The following is a 21,717-nucleotide window of genomic DNA, read 5'->3' on the forward strand; positions in this document are numbered from 1 at the left end:
TGTGGTAAATAAGGATTCTTTAATGGATAGATCATGAATAGGCAAACTCCGGCCCTCCAGATGTTTGGGACTACAATTCCCATCATCCCTGACCACTGGTCCTGTTAGCTAGGGATGATGGGAATTGTAGCCCCAAACTTCTGGAGGGCCGGAGTTTGCCTATACCTGGGATAGATTAACAATCTCCTTTTGAGACAGAATGCACCACATTCCTTCAGCACTGAATTAGCCTTCAAAAGCCTCCATCATTCCCCTAAATCTTTTTTTCTGTTTGTCAGCATCCTTCATGGATCATCAGTGGCCACAGTACTCCAGATACTTCCCATGGGCACCCATGGTAGTTTCTCACTGAGAGTAGCAGGCAACCCCCCCCCCCATTTCTGACTGCAACGACGGCAGGGCCCACTAAAGGCAAGGTTGCTTGGAAGGAAGTATATCCCTCATTCTGATAAAGGTTCCCTATCACTCATGCAGAGTGACCTGCAAAGTTTGTCATTTGCAGAGCAGAGCCATTGAAAGCAATAAACTTAAGTTATTGGGCTTCAGTGGGCAAGAGTCACCTAATGAACCCCATGAGCAGAAGCCCTGCACAAGAGCTCTTGCTTGTGCAATGGGACTTGCCCCCATTCCTGTGTGTGTGTGTGTGTGTCTGTGTGTGTGTGTCTGTCAGAAGCCTCAGGACGGGGGGGGGGGGTTCATTCTATCTGGCAAGCTGATATTCCTGCACAGATGGAGCTTTTGTAATAGTGTGATGTTGAATTCCACCCAGTGAGTTTACTCTAACACTGTATATCACCTATAGGTAGGATAAGCTATGTGGCACATGATATGGGATCAGATGTGCCAGTGTACAATGCCAATAGTTGTTTTTTTTAAAAGAGCTATTAACACTGTGTAAAGATGAGCTTTCAAATAGGGATAGGCATTCTGCTTTTTGTTGTTTTTGCTGTGAGTTGTGTTGTGCTTCCTTGCCAGTTTTGCTCTTGTCATGGCACTAGTAGAGCTTGTTTGTATTCTCTGCCCAAACATCTGTCTGGTATTTAATCTTTAAGGTGTTTTTACATTTTTTTTACATTTAAGAACCTATTTCAAGAATTGGCTTTGTGTGGCTTTGTGACTCCATTTGAGGACTCTGCTTTGAGGAGGGGAGAGTGAGGAATGTGGCTTTGCGTTTGACGCATGGGCTGGCCAATCAATGCACATCCAGTTCCTCCTGAAAATATTGGCAATGCCTGGGTCAATGTAGGAGCCGTTCTGGAGAATCAGAGAAAGTCCAGATAATTTCTTGCTGTAGTGGATGTGGACACACTATGATTATCTACCGCAATTAGTAAAAAGATAGCAACACAGCAGCTGAAAAAAAGCAGAGACCAATGTATCAATCAGTGTGGACATTCACAACTCACATTTTCAGGATGATGATCTCATTCTTTGCTGCCTTCCGCACTTTGCGCCCATCTCTTTTCAGAAACTTCTTGCATGTATAGAGCTTCCCTGTTGATTTCTCCTTGGCACGGAATATCTCACAGAACTCCTCTCTGGCAAAAAAACACCCACCTTCAGATTTAAGTAGTTCATGCCCAGCAGCTGGAGCAGCCCAAGAGGGACCACATATACCTGAACTTCATGAGTCACCCACCCTCCCAAGAGCGATGTATACATCCATCTACCATATTGTCTAACAGATGCATGCCAAATTCAAGCACTCTATCCCAGGTCCCACCAAAATATGATTGCTCTTGGAGAAGTCCATGCATGGGGTAGGGGCAGGATGAAAGCTAAGGAGGAGCAACCGTCCTATAAGCCTGTGCTAACATAAGAAATTGTGAGCTTGGCCAAATGGTTCACACTGCTTCCTTTCATGTTCAGTGGAGGAACATAGGAAGTTGCCTTTTACTGAATCAGACCCATTGGCCCATGGAGCTCTGTATTGTCTATGCTAACTGGCAGCTGCTCTCCAGGGTTTCCTCCCAGTACAACCAGGAGACACCAGGGGTTGAACCCGGGACCTTCTGCATGCAAAGCAGTTGCTCTCTCACTGAGCTACAACCCTTCCCATCCATGACTGGTGAGAGGCTGCTATAGTCTCTTGATGCACCAGGACCAGGTCTTCTCAGATTTGGGTTGTTTGGCAGTGCAGCCCAAAGAGGGTGGTAAACTCCATCAAAGGCTAAATACTGGCCCTAGACCTAAAGTCAACAAGTACCTGGGTGGAAGCTGAAAAGAACCTTGAAGAGAGAGTGCAAGCAAAGCCTTTTAGTACCCAAATATGTTGGCCCTGGATAATATCTTCTGAAAAAAGTATGTGAGCTGCAAGCCAGGAAATCCCTTGTTCAAGTCTCGACTTCTAGTAGCCTCATAACTATAATGCGTGCACATAAAGAGGAGGAGGATCGCATCAACAAGCTCTACCCCTGCCATATGCACATACATTTGCCTATGTGTGTATAAATTTATAAACTGTACACGTAAAGATTTGTAGAAGTGGCAGGGGATAAACACTGTCTCAGTTTCTGTGTATGCGTCTGCTTCCATAGGTACCTTAAAAATGTACAAAAAATATGTGACTAGGGCTTGCCACTGTGATTCCACTCCCTCCTAAACACATTTGTTGTATGCATGTGGGATTGTGTGAGCAGCCCGTACGCCATTTTGGGCAAGCCACTGCCTTTTCAACATGAGTCCTCACCTCCTGGTCTGCAATGGGTGGTTATTGGCTTAATCCACAAAGCCTAACCAGCAGAACTATGTGCTGTCTAAGTACGGAAAATTACTATTACTGTGTGCACTAAGTGACCCATTACAGGAGACATGGGTGGCCACTGAAAACAGCCCTCTCTCCCCATATTGTTTAGCTGCACTTAATGTGTAGTGCAAGCTCAAATTGTGTGTTTTCCTATTCCCTGCCAGCAACAAAGATGTGGGGAAGGAGAGAGGGGAGAACGTGATGTGGGGAGCTGCCTTGGTCAGCAATCCTACGCCTGCAATAAGCAGCAGTTTAGATACCTGTTTGCTGAATTCTATTAAGAAAAAAGAACCCCTTCAGTTTCCATGTTCACTTAAGCTCCAAAATGCCAGTGAATTGCTGCTGTTCAGGGCCATGGCCTAAACAGACAAATTATTTAGGCAATATGGATATGGTATTGTATATCTCACATTGTGGTTCATTCAAGCTTTACCACTCCCGTGGACCTGGATGGCTCTTAGTGACAGAGGGGCAGACCTAAGTCTCAGCTTGTCTGTTGACTGCAGTTGACAAATGGAGTCATTGCAACAGAAACTACCTTTCACATGACAAGTACCCAACTGGCAACCAATGGCATTTGTATAGGATGCATAGAGTTGGGAGGAGCTTTGAAAGCAAGGAGGAGAAAAGACTTACGTTTTGATGACCTGCCCTAGGTCATATCTGTCAGTCACCTCAGATGGCTGGTTATAATCTTTCTTATCGCCCAGGGTAACGCATCCAAACGGCATTGCCAAGTTTGGTGCTGAAATATAAGAGAATAAAAAGCTTTAGGTCATCACCCTTGGATTCAGGTAGTTTCAGGCATAGTGATCAGGGGTATTTGAAGGTCTACCAGCCACTGCACCACAGAGCAGTCGTGCATTTCACTCTCATTATAACCAAGTCGATGGGGAAGCCACAGTCAAGGAACCATCACCTACTTAGGTCAGAATAAGGGACTTCAGTCACTCGGGTGCAGTTGCAATATCCACTATGAGCTGCTGTTTGCTCATCCATTTATAGCCAGTCATTTCAAACACTTTTTCTGGCTGTGTTAGAGCCAGACTTGATATGGCATTGGAGTTCTGTGAATGGGATATCCTGTTTGTTTGTTTTTAAGTTGAAAGCAGTGGTGGGAGGTCCCTCTTTGGAACACGGCCGCGATGCGGAAGGATTTTCACCTTTTCACCTGCATCATCTTTTCTGCCAATTAAAATCTGGCCATCTTGTCCTCCACTTATTTTGTGTGTGGCTGCCCCAACCGATTAGTGAAACACTAAAACGATGCCCCTTTAAATGTATTGTGGAAGGGCAGATTATTGCTCTGTTTCTGTTCTTATTTTTATTATGTATTTTGTGTTCTTATATTGTAATTGTATGATGTAAACTGCCCTGAGATCTACGGGTATAGGGCACTATGCAAATCTAATAAAAATAAAAGAATTACTATTACTATTCTAATTATTACTGGCTCCATATATGCCAAAGTTTATGTAATGATATGCAAATGAGCTAGATATGCATATATAGCTAAGGAAAATATATGGCTTTTTCTCACAGGAATAATAATAATAATAATAATAATAATAATAATAATTGTACACCACCCAACTGACTGGGTTGCTTCCCAGCCACTCTGGGTGGATTCAAGCATATACAAAAACAATAGAACATTGAACATTAAAAATTTCCTAATACATGGCTGACTTCAGATGTCTTCTAAAGGTTGTAAAGTTTGCAATTATTCTATATATGAGCCTCATAAAAACACAATAGCTCATAATAACACACATAACCCATTTCAAAAGATATTCGACAGGAATGCATTTTAGACTTTTGCAATCCATGCTGCATATTCCTTATGCTGATAGTGGAATATGTCTCAGTGACCATCCTGGAGCCCAGTGCTGGCAAAAATGCCAGTTCATAAAAATAAATTCTGTAGTTTAAAATGGTACAGAACCTGAACAATTATTACGAAACTAATATCTTGTGGTTATACAGTGTGGAATCCATATAGCAAATATTAATGTGGGTAGTTGCTAAGAGAGTCGTGTTATTATTTTTTTTCCTGATCAGAAACACCTCCTACCTTTGAAAACAAAACACGACTTTCTGTAATTGGCCAAGAGCCACAAAAATATTCCACAGAGAGAAACCATATGACAGATTCATATGTCTGATGATCCTCTGCATCTATGATAGTCGATCAGCCTAGCTAAATTGGCTCTGCTCCATTAAACAAATGTTAATGGACACATACAGTAGATTCACTTTCTCTATTAGAGGTAGAAAACTCACTTTCTCTATTAGAGGTAGAAAGTCTCATTTCCCCCAAAAAACACTACAGAGAAGGATTTAGGAATACTCCAGCATGCAGTTGGTACCTACTCACAGAAAGGCTCACCTTAAATTGAGTATTGCAATGCTTTAGATTTAGTCCCGCTTTTCTCACACATGAGAACTGCCATGGACCCTATCTTCATAACACTGCTCAAAAAGACTTGTGGAAGCTCAGATGAAAGACTGCAGTAGAGGATGAGCGACTACTTTCTGTTTGCCCATAGTCCCTTAGGTCAAACCTAATGGGCTGAATCCATCACACACATGATGGAACCCTGCTGCCACTCGCAGTTACTCGGCCTGTGTCTATTTGCCGCAAGTGGATACGACTTTCCTACATGGAAGTAATATCCATCCACGTGCGGAGCAGCCCCAAATAAAAATGTTTTGCAAGCATCCAGCAGAAATATATATGAATGCTGGGTGGGTGGGGGAACAGCTGCTGCCCCTCCCATCTGTGGTGTCATAGGCCTCCTCTTGTGTGTGAATCTCGAGATTCTGGAAATACAGCTTGACAAAGAAAATGAAGCACAAGATAATATACCCAGGTCAATGCTGGGATTACTCATCAGGCAGCTCCTTGCCTTTGGGTTGTCACACAGTGATAGTGACAGGTGTATCATTAACACATCTCCAGCAAGTGTAATTAGCCAGCAGTGCATTGAACTATAGTGCAATAAGCTCAGAGCAGAAACCCCAGTAATCACGCTCCTATCCATCACAAATCGAGAACTGCCATATTTAGTTTCCTTCTTTTTAAAAGAGCTCTCAGTTCCGAAATCACACATCCTCACAAAACAAAAGCAAACCTTTCCTCGCCCTCCCAATGGCATAGAAATGCTGAAAAATCCAATTCTTAACATGCTCAGCCAAGCAAAATCAATCAGGCTCCCCACCGTGCTGACAATCTCGATACCACATTCGTAACTTGTAACTTTTGGCAGAACTGGTAGAAAAAGAGGGGGAAGGGGATGGGTGGAGGTGCCTGTAATCCAGAGGTTTATCACAACCCCTAGGTTCTCCATCTCAAATAACTGCAGTAGTGACTGACATTCCACAAAGTGATGCTGCTCAAAGCTCAAGGTATGTTTCAGAATGTGTTGCCTTCTGCACCCGGTAAGCTATGAACCGGGGTGGTGCTTTCAGGAGGGAGAGAATACAGTTTCCAGGTAGGTTTTGAGCCTACCCACAACACCAGAAGCAAACATATAAGTATTGGGGAAATGAGGGTCCCAAACCAGGATCAAACTGTGGTGTGGACTCCTGATTTGACTGCAAGGTATGGTTTGTGCAAACCATGATTTGCCACATTTGGATGAAATGACAAACTATGGTTTTCTGTCAGTAAGAAGCAGAAGCGTATAAACTCTCCACATGCATGAAGGAGGAGGGAGCAGGTATCCATGGTTCTTAATGACAAATCATTACTTTGACATGACTTCTGAATGCAGCCAGGGAGTGGTGGCCGGGCAAGAACACTGACCAATGTCCTCTCCACCAGGCAGTCATGGGGCAACAAGAGGACTTTGTTTACTCTCCATGCTGTCACACAGCCAAATCTGATTGGCTATGTGATGCTGTGATATCCTCATCTTAACTGCGTGTCCAGGATTGGTTGGGCTTACACAAGCACTAAGCAAGCACTAAAATGCATGAAAAAAACGAAGGTGGGTTTTGTTTTGTTTTTGTGCACGCTTTCTTTTCCCCAACCCTTAGCATGATACTTTATGGCTTACACACCTCCCCACAAACAACAACTCAGGCGGCGGATACCAAAGTGCTTGCTTTTCATTTTTGATTGGGAGACCCTTACATCCAAAGCAGATTTAACAGTATGAGGAAACAGCGCTCTGCTGTTACTGGAAACCTTCCATCAAAATCCTTGAGTTGATGCCTCTCTGTTTTGGTGGAATTTGCACAACTGAAAAACGAAAGGGGGAAAAGTCTGTAGCAGGAATCTTCAAACGTGACTTTTCCAGGAGCTCACTTCTCCCTGCAATGCAGTGTTTCTTACTCTAAGGTAGGGTGGGGAAGTCTATGGCCAAACACTGTTGGATTTTGATTTTCACCAGTCCCAGCCAGCATAAGCAATGTCCAGGGATGATGGAAGCTGTAGCCTGGCAACATCTGGAAGACAACACCCCCCCCATTCTAAGGAATTATGTTGCCCTGGAAGCCCATTTTCTGCAGCCTTGTCTTCTCCAGCAGCCCTCACTCCTTTGTGACTATGCTTTCGAAGCAGGAAGGGCCCTTGTCACTTTGATAAGCTTCCACTGAGAGCTCACTGTTGTCCTGTTTCTCTTGCAATGAAAACTGAAGCAATTAGTTAAAGGGGTCCAGGGTGGTGTCAGAGACTGCCACTTCCTTCTCTAAGCTGCCATTCTTTCATTCCACAGCAAGCGGATGGATAGCAGGCTGCAGAAAGCTACGCAGATGGCTCACGCCTAAAGGCCTGCATGCAGAGGTATTGTGGCACAATGGCAAAGAGAACCGGATGTGAACCAATACGTTCCTACATCAAAACTGAGTCACGAGGTAGACGTCAGAAAGCCACTATCAGCCTCATCAGCCCCTCCCCTGCAATATGGGGACTATGATACTGACCTACCAGTACCTTATGCAAAGTTGATGTGAGAATTACTGAATAAATGCATGTGAAATGCCTTGGACACTTTCATTAACTCCACAGCAATGCTATATTATGCAATACTGGCCCAGTTTTCTACTCACTCTACTGTAGTGAGACTCCATATATGTAAGGTACGCAGTTACATGGGACCTATGAACACCTGTTCTAATGTGGAGGCTGAGTAGCTCCCACTGATTGCTACCACCACTGAGTTTGGGCTGTGTATTGGGATTGTGTCTTGCAGTGTCCATTCCACATGAGAAAAGAGGTTAAAAAATAGGTTCTTTAATTTGTACTCTTCTGTGAGGCATAATTGGGCTGCAATCTCAATACTGACCAGCATCCACTCAGTGGGGATAACTTTATGAATTTTATGACCCATCTCATCCAACAGCTCAAAACGAAGGTGAATTGGCAGAAGGATGGCGACAGCTGGAAGAAAAGTTTACTTATATATTTACCAAACTTACACCCTGCCTTCCTCCAAGGTGTTAAAAGTGCAGAGTGCATGGTTCTCCCTTATTAATTTTATCCTCAGAACAACCCTGTGAGGTTGGTTAGGCTGAGAGTTGGGCTGAAAGTCAGCGGCTGGCCAAGGTCAGCAAGTGAGTTTCATGGCTCAGGGAGGACTTGACTCTGGGTCTCCCTGGTGTATGTTCACTACGCCACACTGAGAGCGAGCCCAGCATCTTGCTATGAAAAATACATTGTGGGCTACGTTAGCGATTAACTACTGCTCAGTGTTTCTGCTTATAGTTATTGTGGCATTTGTACAGCCTCCCCCAAGCCATGGTCCCTAGACATTGTTGGATTACAGCTAAACATGGACTACAGCATGACCTATGATTGGGGATGATGAAAGCTAAAGATCAAAAACATCTGGTGACACAGTTGTGGAAGACTGTTTTAGTATTTGTGCTTCCAGAGCACATCTTTGATTGCTTACTGTTTATTTGATTGCTTGTCTGTTGCCTAATCTTGCTGTGTTTGTTTTATATCCTTATCCACCTTGGGGACTCATGGGTGAATATGTGGGACAGAATCATTTTTAATAACACAAACAACATGAAATAAATAATGCTAAGCATGATAGACTCCCGGACACTGAACTGGGACATGAACTATTACACAAAATGCTCATTTATATAGGTATGATTTGTGCCACAGCTCCAGCTTTGGCTTCTGTTTACAGAGCCTGGAATATATGAAATGGAAATAGACAGAAGTGCTGACATCCCCATCTAGAATTAAGTACTGTGTGGATAGCTCTCTTCAGCTGATTTCTCAATATTCAGCACGAAGGCTACTAGCTGAATGAGCTAACTGCCCCCAGTGAAAAATATTGCAAAACAGATTAAACATTTGCACCAGGTGTTCGAGCTCAGATGGCCCTTGCACTCTTTTGCTTTGTGTTTCTTACTGCCAAGAGAGAAAGATGCATGTGTGACCAGTCAGCCAGGGTTGCTAGCTCCTACTGGCATGTAAAAGTACACTTTTCAGGGGACAGGAATGGATAAGAGAATGGATGAACCACACACCAAAAGTTAATATTGTTGGGCATAGGATAGGAAAGGATGTGTACTTGAATATCCTCCTTGCCTAAGAACTTGTAACGTTTGTGTTGCATCAGAGGCCCCCACCCCATCCTCTCATCCCAGCCGTAGAGGATTTAAAGGTAAGGTAAAGGACCCCTGGACGGTTAAGTCTAGTCAAAGGTGACTGGGGTTGCGTCGCTCATCTCGCTTTCAGGCCGAGGAAGCCAGCACTTGTCCACAGACAGCTTTCCAGGTCATGTGGCCAGCATGACTAAACTGCTTCTGGCACAACGGAACACCGTGACGGAATCAGAGCAGCGCACGGAAACGCCATTTACCTTCCCACTGCAGTGGTACCTATTTATCTACTTGCACTGGTGTACTTTTCAACTGCTAGGTTGGCAGGAGCTGGGATAGAGCAATGAGAGCATACTCTGTTGCGGGGATTCTAACCGCTGACCTTCTGATTGGGAAGCCCAAGAGGCTCAGTGGTTCAGACCACAGCACCACCTGGGTCCCTAGAGGATTTATAGGGGCTTGACTCACAGGGTTGTCACAAGGATTGTGAACCTTTTTGCACATGCCTGTTATGCATCCCATCATTGTCTGCTGTGGGGCCAGTGAGCATGTGAGCCATGGCCTTTTGTGTTGTGGGGCCCAGGCATTGGAACATAGGGGCACAGAAAGCTGCTTACACGGAGTCAGACCTGTGGATCCATCTAGCTTAGTACTGCCTACACTGACTGGCAGCAGCTCCCCAGGGTTTCAGGCAGGTCTCTCCCAGCACTACCTGGGGTTGATTGAACCTGGGTTTTCCTGCATGCAAGGCAGATGTTTTGCTACTTACACATCTTCTCGAAACTCCCTCCCTCCCTTTAGAGCTAAGATTGGCTCCCTCATTCTCCTCCAAAGAAATGGTGAAGATCAGGCTTTTAATAACAAGGGTTTCATTTTGTTATTCTGGTGCCTATGCTATGTTTTTTTGTCTTTCAAATACAGTTGGGGTTGGGTTTTTTTTTTGGGGGGGGGTTACTCTTTGATCCTTCTGCTATAGGTATATTTCATACTTTAGGCATACATTTTGTATGCTACTTTGGGGACCTTTTGGTCCAAAGATGGCATGCAGTCGAATTTACCCCACCTTACTTTATCGCCTAAGTAGCAAAGAAACAAAAGCAGCAACAAATGCCAGCAAAGGAGATCGGCACAGCTCACAGTGACTCACGCAAGTCACATTGTGAAATCCATGGTGGTTGCTAACCAGGCAATTATTTGCTGCGACATCAGGCCAAGGTACTGGCTACATGCACTCATGCGTTACTCTCCCTGGACTTTAAAATTTTATTTTTAAGAATAACACACAACTCAGTTACTTGGAGCCTGCAATTAGGAATATAAGGAGCTGCAGAGACAGACCACAGGTCCTTCTCATTCAGTACTGTCTACACGGGTGGGCAGCAGATCTCCAGAATTTTATGCAGGATTCTCTTCCATTTCTACCTGAAGATGCTCGGGACTGAACATAGAGGGATTACTTTTTACCTTTTACTTTCTGCATGAAAAGCATATGCTCTAGCACTGAGCTATGGCCTTTCCCTATGTTGACACTGGGGAGGAGATACTTAGCCCTTTCCCTGCCTGCTATTTTTTTTTTCCTGTAAAAAACTGTTCCAGCTAATTGTTTTTCTACCCACTTTAGAAAATACAGGAAAAACAGCCAGAAAGAGGAGAGATTTTGAGCAGAAGGTTGTCCATAGGAGAACGGGTTAAACGTACTAACCACTTTGTGCTGGAAGTGGGAGCTTCCCATGGCATTTTGTATTTTCTATTTAAAAAAAACCACACAGCAAGAACTAGGGAAAATTACACAGAAATGTACACAATATTTAATCTGGCACCTAGAAGTGACTTCAGGCAGAACCCAGGAGCGGAAAGGACACTTGGCCACCAGAGGTCGCTGCAATGCAAATTATTGGCCACATTGTATGTATGTGATTCATGTGTGCTTGCCTGGCTAGGGAATAAAGGAGAATTGTTGCCATCTGGGTCCACCTTTGGGGAACTGGAAAACGGTGACAAAAAAGATCGAAACAATCATTTTAAAGTGTAACACTCAAAGAGGCACGTGGCCACTTTTGACTGGAGTGTGGAGGAACAGCGAGAAACAGTGTCTACATAATAGGAAGCCACATCTCTACTTAATGGGGGTGATGGTATTATACCAGATGTAAAAAAGACATTAATATACAAAGACCAGTATTTGTGAAGTCTGAGAAGCTTTTCAAAAAGGGTAACAGTGGACATAGAAACATGCAGGCCACCGCAAGCGTATAAAGTTGTATGCGGGGAAATTAGAACCAAAATAATAAAACATTTACAACCCTCCAAGCAACAGTCAAAGAATGCATATTCAGTGCTGGCAATTCTGGGCAGCACACAGCATCCATCCGCAAGAAATATCCCAATGAAATATGGTAAAAAGCCAGCTTTCTGAAAAACCATTGAAGCTCCAGCTTCTCAAATATTTATTTATAAGCTACCTTGCCTTCACACACCACACACACACACACACCAGCTAGAGGCAGAATATGAGCGAAGTTTCAGTAGAGTGTTCTGTAGTGACAAAAAATAATAATGTATATTTTCTTCTCTTCAGTAATATGGAATTTTAAACTTCTAGTAATCTTGAGCAGTTTTTCCCAGCTAGCTGCACCCACCAATGCATCTCGACCTCCTGTTTTAACTGGCATGAGGTCACCACAGCCATAGCTAGTGGTTTCTGTAAACACCAGCTTCAGTCCACAATAATTGGTTTTTGTGTCTATGTGTGGTGTGATGTGTCATTTCCCTCTGCCCTTTACATAGCTGTGCCACTGGCAAGCCTGATCTTATGGTTGCTAAGCCTTCTTTCTCTACTGGGGAATTATTCTCAATACTGGGCTGCATCTAACAGTGCACATGACAGACTTCTGCTTCCACAATGGAGCTTCTCTTCCCTCCCCTCCATTCTGAAAATGTGGGATCCCCATCACAGAAGTTGTTGACATCCCTCCTCTGTGCTGTGATCCAGATATGAACTGGCCCCCACCAAGTGGCTGCTTTTTGCATAAGACAGCTAGAACTGCAGTCACAAAACTCTGCCTATTTGACCTAAAATATATTATAAAACTGGTTTTAACTTTACAAACAGAATCATTGTGTCAGGTAGGACCTCCTAGGCCACCTAGTCCAACTCTCTGCTGGCTGCAGGAGGTCCAGAGCAGAGCATCTCCAACCAATAGTTCTTCAGCATCTGCTTAAAACCCCCCCAGCAAGAGAAAGCCCACCATCATCCCTCCAGGTTTAAAGAGAATGTATTGATAACAAAATTGTGTCATGAAAATGTAGATGTTGTGGCATCCTTTTCTGTATTAGACACTGGCTGAAAGAGATAAACTAGCTGGGGCACAAATGGCCAGTTCTCACTGCAAAGATTTGAGATGTCAGGGTAGGTGTAGTAGTTAAGACTAAGGCCTGAGAGACAAGGACCCAAATAGCTGAGAAGCTCACTGGGTGAACATGGGCCAGTCACTGCCTCTCAGTCTAACCTACCTCACAGGGTTGTTGTAGGGATTAAGTAGGGATGAAATGAGGATGAAATGAGGGGGAGAACTTTGTACACCGCTTTGAGCTCCTTGGGGAAAAGGCGGGATATAAATGCAATAAAATAAATAGAGATTAAGATGGTGCCCCAAAATCTGTGTGATACTTGCTCTTTACAGAACAGTCATTAATGACCTGGAAAACGAACAAGCGAAGTGACTAAATTTCCAAATTTCTAAATTTCCAAATGATGCTAAATTATTCAACACAGTTAAGTCTAAAGCAGGCTGTGAGGATTTACAGAAGGATCTCACAGTGTTGGGAGAAAGGGCAAGGAAATGGCAGATGAAATTAAACGTTGGTAAATGTAAAGTGACGCATGCTAAGAAGAATTAAAGCCCAATGGTACTTCCACTTTACTGCGTCCAGAATTGGCAACCAGCATTCGAGGAGGAGATCTCGAGACAGCTAGAGACGGGACTATCAAAAAGGCAAACCATGCTAAAGGGGATTCATATCTTCATATTAGAAAATAATGAAGCATCCGGTCTTAGAAAGGATAAAACTCTGAAAGGCAGCAGCTAAGATGTTATAATACAGGCATAGTGAAATAATGTATGGTTTGAGGAGAGACAATATAGAAAGTGTATAATTTAAAAATGAACCACAAACAGAATACAACTCATTCTTGTAACTTATTAGCATTCAGGAAAGCTACGTACAGTGGTACCTCGGATTACAGACGCTTCAGGGTACAGACGCTTCAGGTTACAGACTCTACTAACCCAGAAATAGTACCCTGGGTTAAGAACTCTGCTTCAGGATGAGAACAGAAATCACATGATGGCAGCGGGAGGCCCCATTAGCTAAAGTGGTACCTCAGGTTAAGAACAGTTTCAGGTTAAGAACGGACCTCCAGAACGAATTAAGTTTTTCCCCTCTTTTTTAAATATTTTATTAGTAATTTCAACATAACATTTTATCGAAAAACATATCATCCTTAATCCCCCCTATTTTCCCCTCCCCCTCCCCAAAATATAGCCCACCCTCCCCTCCCTCCCCAGACTTCCCTCAGCTCCTCTCTCGTTTATCAACATATATTATTTTCTGCATGTTACAAAACTGTGCAGATCCTTAATTTATCTATCTAGATGTTATCATTAAGTTCTTAACCCGAATTAAGTTCTTAACCCGAGGTACCACTGTAATGTCAGAGGTTTCAAAGAGACCTAGCAAAGTTTGTGGAACCCAACAAGGAATGGGATTCTTTGTTGGTGCCTTGTCTCCCGGAAAATAGGACATTGACTATTGCCAGAGATATTCTGCTGGGCTAGAGGAACTACTTTTTTTCTATTGGGGTATTTCTACATCATGAGCCTATTTCAGCTTTATACTGTCATAGCTTTCTGAGAAGTGCAGTTTGGTGAGGGTGCAAAGGTTTCAGACAAAACGAGGGCCTCATCTGGGGCCAATGAGGGGAGTCATGAGGGATGGTTTTAGAGGCCTGGCTCCCCCAGCCTAAGGATCCTCCTGCCTACACTTAGGGGAAGCACATTCCAGATGTTGGGGGTCATCACAGAGGAGACCTTGCGGCTCTGCCTTTGCAAATCTTTCTACTGTGTAAACTGGGACATGGGACAGTTGCTCTTCTTCAGAGGAATACCTAGGGTCCGTTGCAGCCTTGGCAGCCCCCAGTCACTTTACCTCAATAGCCACATTAGAAATTAACATATTGGCCTGAATATAAACCACACCTTTAAAATTGGAGGGCGGGGAATGAATATGTTGCTCCATTCCTCTTCACAGTTCCTGGCTGCATACCTGGGGGGACAGGAACTGCGCTGTGTTGCCGGCAGCCTTCCCTTTCCTCGCTCTCTCCCTTCCTGGCCTTGGGGGAGAGGACGAGGGACTATGCACAGGGTGGGCACCCCTTTGCTGCGCTCCTGGCGCTGTTTGCCCCACGCTCCTGGCTGCACACTGTAAGGTCATGGATATAAGCTGCACTTGAACTTTTCACGGTCGGAATTTGGGGGGGGGGGGGAGTGAGGCTTATATTCAGGCCAATACTGTACTACATTTTATGAGACCCAAGTACTCAAAGTGTCCAGAATGAGGGTGAGGAGAGGAGGAAGGGTGAAAAAAAATGCATGTGTTTGTGCCACGCGGTGTGAGAAGGGTGGGAAGCTTCTCCTGCGTTTGATCTCACTACATGCATGTCGCTACACGCACACACATCATGCACTCCATAGTCTCCAGCAGTCTACCTTCATACCACCCTTGCCATTTCTCCTACCGCTCAGCTCCCAGCTCTTGTCTAAATTCACAACCTTAAACAGATAATTGGACACAGATTTCTTGGGTGATTTTTGCACCCCAGCTTAGACCTGCATGCAGAAGAAAATGAAGGCTAGGGCAGGATGCATTGGGTACCACAGGGAATCTATGAGGGGCTGTAGGAAGTTTTGGCAATGTTTTCCAAAAAAGATCAACAACTTTGTGGCTGACCCCCTAAAACCAACTTTGGGCAATAACCCCTCTGTGCTTCTTATAGATCTAAGGGAGTGCTCTGGAGGCATGCAGGGCCTAGTGGTCTGCATGTGACCTTGAACTTTATAGAAGTCTGTGAGAGTTGTAAAAAGGTAAAGTTACCCCTGCCCATACGGGCCAGTCTTGACAGACTCTAGGGTTGTGCGCTCATCTCACTCTATAGGCCGGGAGCCAGCGCTGTCCGCAGACACTTCCGGGTCACGTGGCCAGCGTGACAAGCTGCATCTGGCGAGCCAGCGCAGCACACGGAACGCCGTTTACCTTCCCGCTGGTAAGCGGTCCCTATTTATCTACTTGCACCCGGGGGTGCTTTCGAACTGCTAGGTTGGCAGGGGCTGGGACCGAACGACGGGAGCGCACCCCGCTGCGGGGATTCGAACCGCCGACCATGCGATCGGCAAGTCCTAGGCGCTGAGGTTTTACCCACAATGCCACTGTGAGAGTTGTACTGACCGCCTAATGTCCACACGGAAGTAACTGCACATGGGATTCTAGCCTAAATTAGTGTTGCTTAATTCCATAAGTAGAAAACTCACGGACAGACAAACCCAACAGAAACTTTAGCCATGCTCTGTTTATGGTAGCCTCTTGCCCCAGTTTCTGTGTGTTGCAATGAAGGACAGAATATAAGGTTTAAAAATTATTTTTTATTTTGTCCGTTTGTATCTGCAAATACCAGTTCTTATAATCCCCAAACAATTTTTCAGCAGTTCATCATTATTCATTGACTTGGCAGAAGCTGAAATTATGCTAATTTTGGTCTAGTAACAGAACAAAATGGCAAAACATTTTTTCCCCTGGTCCATGAGCCCATAAAAATATTATATAAAATGTATCCAGGTGGAGCACAATTTCAGCGCTCCAAATGGCAGTGGTGTGCATAGCCCAGAGCCTGCTGAACCAAGATTTGGAAATGAACCTAAGAGTCCTGGTGAATCAGACCAGAGGCCCATCCAGCACAGCACTGTGTTGTCCACAACCAGATCTCAGGTGCTACAAGAAGATGCCTGTGGGAAGGCTACAAATAGGGCAGGAAGGTAATAATATCTATCTCCTGTTGTTGTTCCTGGAACATACTTTAGTTTAGAACAAAGGTGAGTAACAGCGCAGGGGGCATGGTAGAAGGGTATAAGATTGCGCATGGGGAAAGTGCATAGGGATAAATTCCCATTTCTCTCTCTCTCTCTCATAGTACTTGAATTTATGACCTTCCAATGAAGCTGAACACTGGGAGATTCAGAACATGCAAAAGGAAGTACTTCTTACAATCATTATAGATTGCTTTGACGATTTCCATTTTTATGGTCCATCTCCCATCTCTGGGAATCAGGGCTATTATCAGTTTAACTCTTTCCTTTCCGAACCTCATTGTCTTTATAGCTTCCCCCCTCCTTTGCAGTTGGGAAAGAATCATATGCAGGTTTGTGGGGGATTTAACCCTGTCCGTCCCACATCATGGTTCCAATGAAAACTGTGCCCCTTCCCGCAACATTTGGGGTTGCTAATCACTGCATGACATTTGAATTGCACCCCAAGGCACCTGAGCCACAAAGTTCCAGGAGAACAAGAAGTCACACTGACATGGAATATTTGGTTTATGGGTTCACATAGGCCTCAACTTTATTGGTTACAGATGTGAGCGGTTTGACTTAGGCCAGGCTTCCTCAACCTTGGCCCTCCAGATGTTTTCAGACTACAATTCCCATCATCCCTGACCACTGGTCCTGCTAGCTAGGGATCATGGGAGTTGTAGGCCAAAACGATCTGGAGAGCCGAGGTTGAGGAAGCCTGGCTTAGGCGTTGGGGTGAAGCCAGGCTATATCTTGACTCCTGCCCATCTACAGAGAGTCCACAGAAGGGTAAATCACCGAAAGGGGGTGCCCTATAACTTACGTCAGATAGTGGCACCATGAGGGTCCCGGTAGGGGTTGTGGGCCTTAGCTCACGCCCAGGCTTTGGACAGTATTCACACCTTGGATCCCTTTAACACAGCGGTTCTCAACCTGTGGGTCCCCAGGTGTTGTTGGACTACAACTCCCATCACCCCTAGCTAGCAAGGCCAGAGCTCAGGCATGATGGGATTTGTAGTCCAACAACATCTGGGGACCCACAGGTTGAGAACTCTTACTGAGGAGGGGCAGACAGGGCAACAACCTCCCCTCCAACCAAACAAAGGCTTACCCAATGCCTAATTGCACAAAAGTTGTGACGATTGCTACTAGGTAGGCAAAAACCAAATGGACGGTGCCAATTTGCCAAGTGGAAAAAATTCCTACCCGGCCCAACAACCAGGCGACCGACAACTGCTATAGCAAGGTCATATCAGAGCAAAGCATGATAAGAGGGTGGGTGGGTGGGGTGATCCGACGAAAAGGCAGGAAGAGGGAGTCAGCCAGCTGTGTCAAGTTTAAACGGCCCATGGCCACACCCACTCTGCAAGCTGATTGGCTGGGGCTGCCATGCAATGCCAATGACACGGCTGGCTATGACGTAGGGGTGAGGTGGTGTACCTCCTCCCATGCTGTAAGACCTTGAGGGGCGGCTGTCTATACACAACACTGTCCACCAATATAGAGGTGAGAGGACTTATGAAAAGCTGGAAGTGCTATTGCTATTCCACCTGCAGTTTAACACAGAACTACAGTTATGAAGCCCCCCCCCAAAAAAAAAACTCCCAGGGAAGTTGGAGGGGAGAAATGGAAAAATCAAAGGTGGAATGGGATGGGTCCTTCATTTTATATTTATTTTTACTTTTTTCCCCTAGCCCTTCAAATTTCTATATAGCAATAATAGTCTATACTAAGTTATCCATGTCTGGAGGCACCCAAAAACTGGATATCTGGGGGACACTTTGAAAGTGGTAACTTTCCAATGTTTGGCTCCCTCCTAAAGTGTCAGATGGAATTTGCTGGAGAAATTTCACAGAAACATCTCCCTGGATTTATACTCAGATTTCCACCCCTCTGCAGATCACACCACACACACAGCAAAATGAAGAGAAATTACACAGCCGAGAGTTCAGAATGCACCTTCGCAGTGGATGATGACTTACTTACTCAGATGACATACATTATTCACAGCCTCAGGGTGGATAACAACCATTATTAAACACACAATACTGAGATACAAAGCAGACATAACAATAATATAAAACAATTTTACGACATTAAAGTAATTTTATAGTAAAGACATAGGAGATTTAGATATTTCAGATAGCATGCATTTCTTAAAAAGATATACCAGTAAGCTAAACTCTTGCTTATTCCCAGACAGTAAATAATTTCTAAATAATTTATCCATGATTTGTATATTGAAGTCACATGGTCAAACACTTGAAAGAAATGTGTTGAGGAAACTCCATGTGGCAAGTCATTTGTTTGAATGTAACTTTTAACTATTCCACTACAAACTACTAAAAAGGAGAGGCTGTGGTTGGTTTGGTTAAATATCCAAAAGGACAAATGCTCCTTCCTGCGATAGTATGCATGTACTTAATGCAAATTTCTTCCTGTCTGGAGCTCTACCATGCAGTCTTTCTGCAACCTGTGAAATGGGTATGACTATGTACATGTGATTGCTTCTGAAGAGTAAAGTGAATTACAACCCCCATAATAGTATTGTTAAGCGGTACCAGCCCTGATACAGCATGGTTACAAGAATTATAGATGAAAGGACATATGAGGGGAAAGTATGTTGATTCCTGTCCTAATTCCTCATTACAGTTGCTTCCCTATGTCCCATGGCAGTTAATAAGATGTTGAAATTATCCAGATCAGATCAGAAGCAGCTTCTAGTTTGGTCAATTTCTTTAGTCAAGGAAAAAAGAACGGACTTGGATCGAACATCGCTGAGAGGAAGCAATTGCACTTGTCCTTTCATGTGCTTATGTAGATCTGTGTGCTTTCATCTAGAACCTTTCAAGTTCATTTCAGAAAGTTTTTATTTATTCAAAAATAGTTCTAAAATTCTTGCAGGCATATGACAGAGTGCCTATTTTCACATAATGGCACTACCGGATGAGTTCCTATAACAGTCACACTGATATCTATGCACTTCAGTTGCATCAGAGATGGTTGTTCTCCTGGGAGATAGCTTAGGTTTGAACCACAGAGCCTAGGACTTGCCAATCAGAAGGTCGGCAGTTCGAATCCCCGCGACAGGGTGAGCTCCCGTTGCTCGGTCCCTGCTCCTGCCAACCTAGCAGTTCGCAAGCATGTCAAAGTGCAAGTAGATAAAATAGGTACCGCTCCAGCGGGAAGGTAAACGGCGTTTCTGGTGTGCTGTTCTGGTTTCACCAGAAGCGGCTTAGTCATGCTGGCTACATGACCCGGAAAAACTGTCTGCAGAAGCGGACAAACACCGGCTCCCTTGGTCTGTAAAGTGAGATGAGTGCCACCACCCCAGAGTCATTCTTGATATAGACTTAACTGTCAGGGGTCCTTTACCTTTTACCTTAAGTACAATCGAAAATACAATGCAAGATGCTAAAGTTACAAAAGATTTATAATAATATCAAGAAAGGTAAAGGCAAAGGTAAAAGATGGCTGGACGATTTAAGTCAAGTTGAATTTGACTATGGGGTGCGGCGCTCATCTCCGCTTTCAGGCCGAGGAAGCCGTCGTTTGTCTGCAGACAACTTTCTGGGTCATGTGGCCAGCATGACTAAACTGCTTCTGGCACAATGGGACACCAGGACGAGTGCCACAGTGCAGGGAAACGTTGGTTACCTTCCTGCCACAGCGGTATCTATTTATCTACTTGCACTGGTATGCTTTTAAACAATAATATAGTCCATCTACCATTATTCTTGCTGTCCTCAGCATAGTCTCTGGGACTACAACCCAAATCTCCCAAAATGCAGTTCTCTCCCCTCCCACCAGCATCTATCCAAAGGCAGCCATCCCCAGCCACCAGCCTTTCACACCCTTGATCTCCCAGTCCATGTTTCCTCCTCCTCCTCCTCCTCCTCATTTTTATTATTAGAAGTCCCCCAAAGTGTGGGAGTCCATTTCAAGCTCCACCAGCATCTCATGCACTGGGGTGTATGAAATACCCACATTCAATACTCTGAAGAGCTGTTGATTCTGCACAGTTCACACTTCTAGTTATACACAGAAGGGATGAAATAACATATCTTTGGGGACAGTGAATCTGGAAGTTTTGGGTATGTTCCTGGAGTGGCAGCCCAGGGAGATCTTCATGTGAAATCCAGTAATTTACAGTGGTTGGTGTTTGATTTAGATGTATGAAATCCAGATTTGTGAAGGAGATTTCTGAGGAGAAAATAAGGTAATAAATAATAAAGTTGCTGGGACCAGGAAACTCTGAATGCATCCACCTGCTATGCTCTGATGCAGTGCAGTCATAATCTTAATTCAGCATGCTTGTATGTAGCATGTTCCACTTCAAAAGCCCTTGATATTAATTGAGCCTAATGTATAGTTGTAGCGACTAAGTTCGTGAAAACACTACGGTAGGCGAGGGAATGTCAAACATGGCACTAAATGTGTTCAAAATGTACACGATGATCTCTGAGTTTAAATTCTTAAAATACCAGAGTTTTAAAAAGTTTGGTACTAAGCAAAAAAGCATTGAGCTACATTAAGAAGATCTGAGTTTCCTTTGAGGACTAAGCTGGTCCTGCCTTAAATCAATTTAGATCTCTCCAAGAAGAGAATTGTAAGTATCTCAGATGTAATCCTTACGTCAACTGAGTCAGTTTGCCTAATTCACTGACTGCAGTAGGAGCTGGGAGCCCCAGGGATTTTAAACAGGGTGAGGCAAATATACCAGGGAATCAAACAATTTTGTTACTCAGAAACCGAAACTATTCAAGTCTGCTAACAGAGTTACTGCTTAAGTGAATATGGTACAGATCTGAGCAGCAGTACTGAGGGTCTTGAGTTCAAATCCCACAGAGAGCTCATTAACTCTTTGAGAAATATTTATTTTCCTCATCTTTGGTCTCTTTCTGTGGTTCTCTCCCCCCCCCCCATCCCCACACACTTTCATTTTGTCAAGACTAATGACTCCTCCACTCTGGAGATTTCTTTAATGGAAAGAGCTGTAAGCTTCAGCCACAGCAGAGAAACAGGGAGCAAGGGATATGGATGGAGGAAGGCTGGCAGAAGATGACAACTGCCAATGGCAGCAAGTAGATATCTGCGAGGAAAGTAATCCACAGAGAGTCCCTGAGAAGCTAAACTGCGGAGAAAGCTCAGAGTGGACAGCAAATCACGCAGATGCTGGAAACACATGCAGGAATAATAGTGACTCACAGGCAAGCTCTGAGAATTAATTAACTAATGTTTGCAGAGCACTTTGAAGATAAAATAAATTTAGTTTATTCTTAA

At 44.2% G+C, this 21,717-nt stretch overlaps 1 protein-coding gene and 1 long non-coding RNA gene across 3 annotated transcripts in view; one reads left to right on the forward strand and one right to left on the reverse strand.

The window, feature by feature from the left end:
• The window catches only part of CAMKV (CaM kinase like vesicle associated), a 62,485-nt gene that overhangs the window by 12,988 nt on the left and 27,780 nt on the right, over positions 1-21,717 (reverse strand). For both annotated transcript variants that reach the window (XM_081851340.1, XM_081851341.1), the window contains exons 2-3: positions 3,383-3,491; positions 1,407-1,538 (exon numbers count right to left, since the gene is read on the reverse strand). In XM_081851340.1, the coding sequence (XP_081707466.1) occupies positions 1,407-1,538; positions 3,383-3,477 (227 nt within the window). In that variant the 5' untranslated portion in view covers positions 3,478-3,491. The remainder of the gene's footprint in view (positions 1-1,406; positions 1,539-3,382; positions 3,492-21,717) is intronic.
• LOC309334779 lies at positions 6,576-7,736 on the forward strand. The gene is made up of 2 exons (XR_014153269.1): positions 6,576-6,738; positions 7,468-7,736. It is a non-coding gene; the product is annotated as an uncharacterized lncRNA (long non-coding RNA).

The sequence above is a fragment of the Podarcis erhardii genome, assembly GCF_964252035.2.
Source record: "Podarcis erhardii genome assembly, chromosome: 2".
NCBI lineage: Eukaryota > Metazoa > Chordata > Lepidosauria > Squamata > Lacertidae > Podarcis > Podarcis erhardii.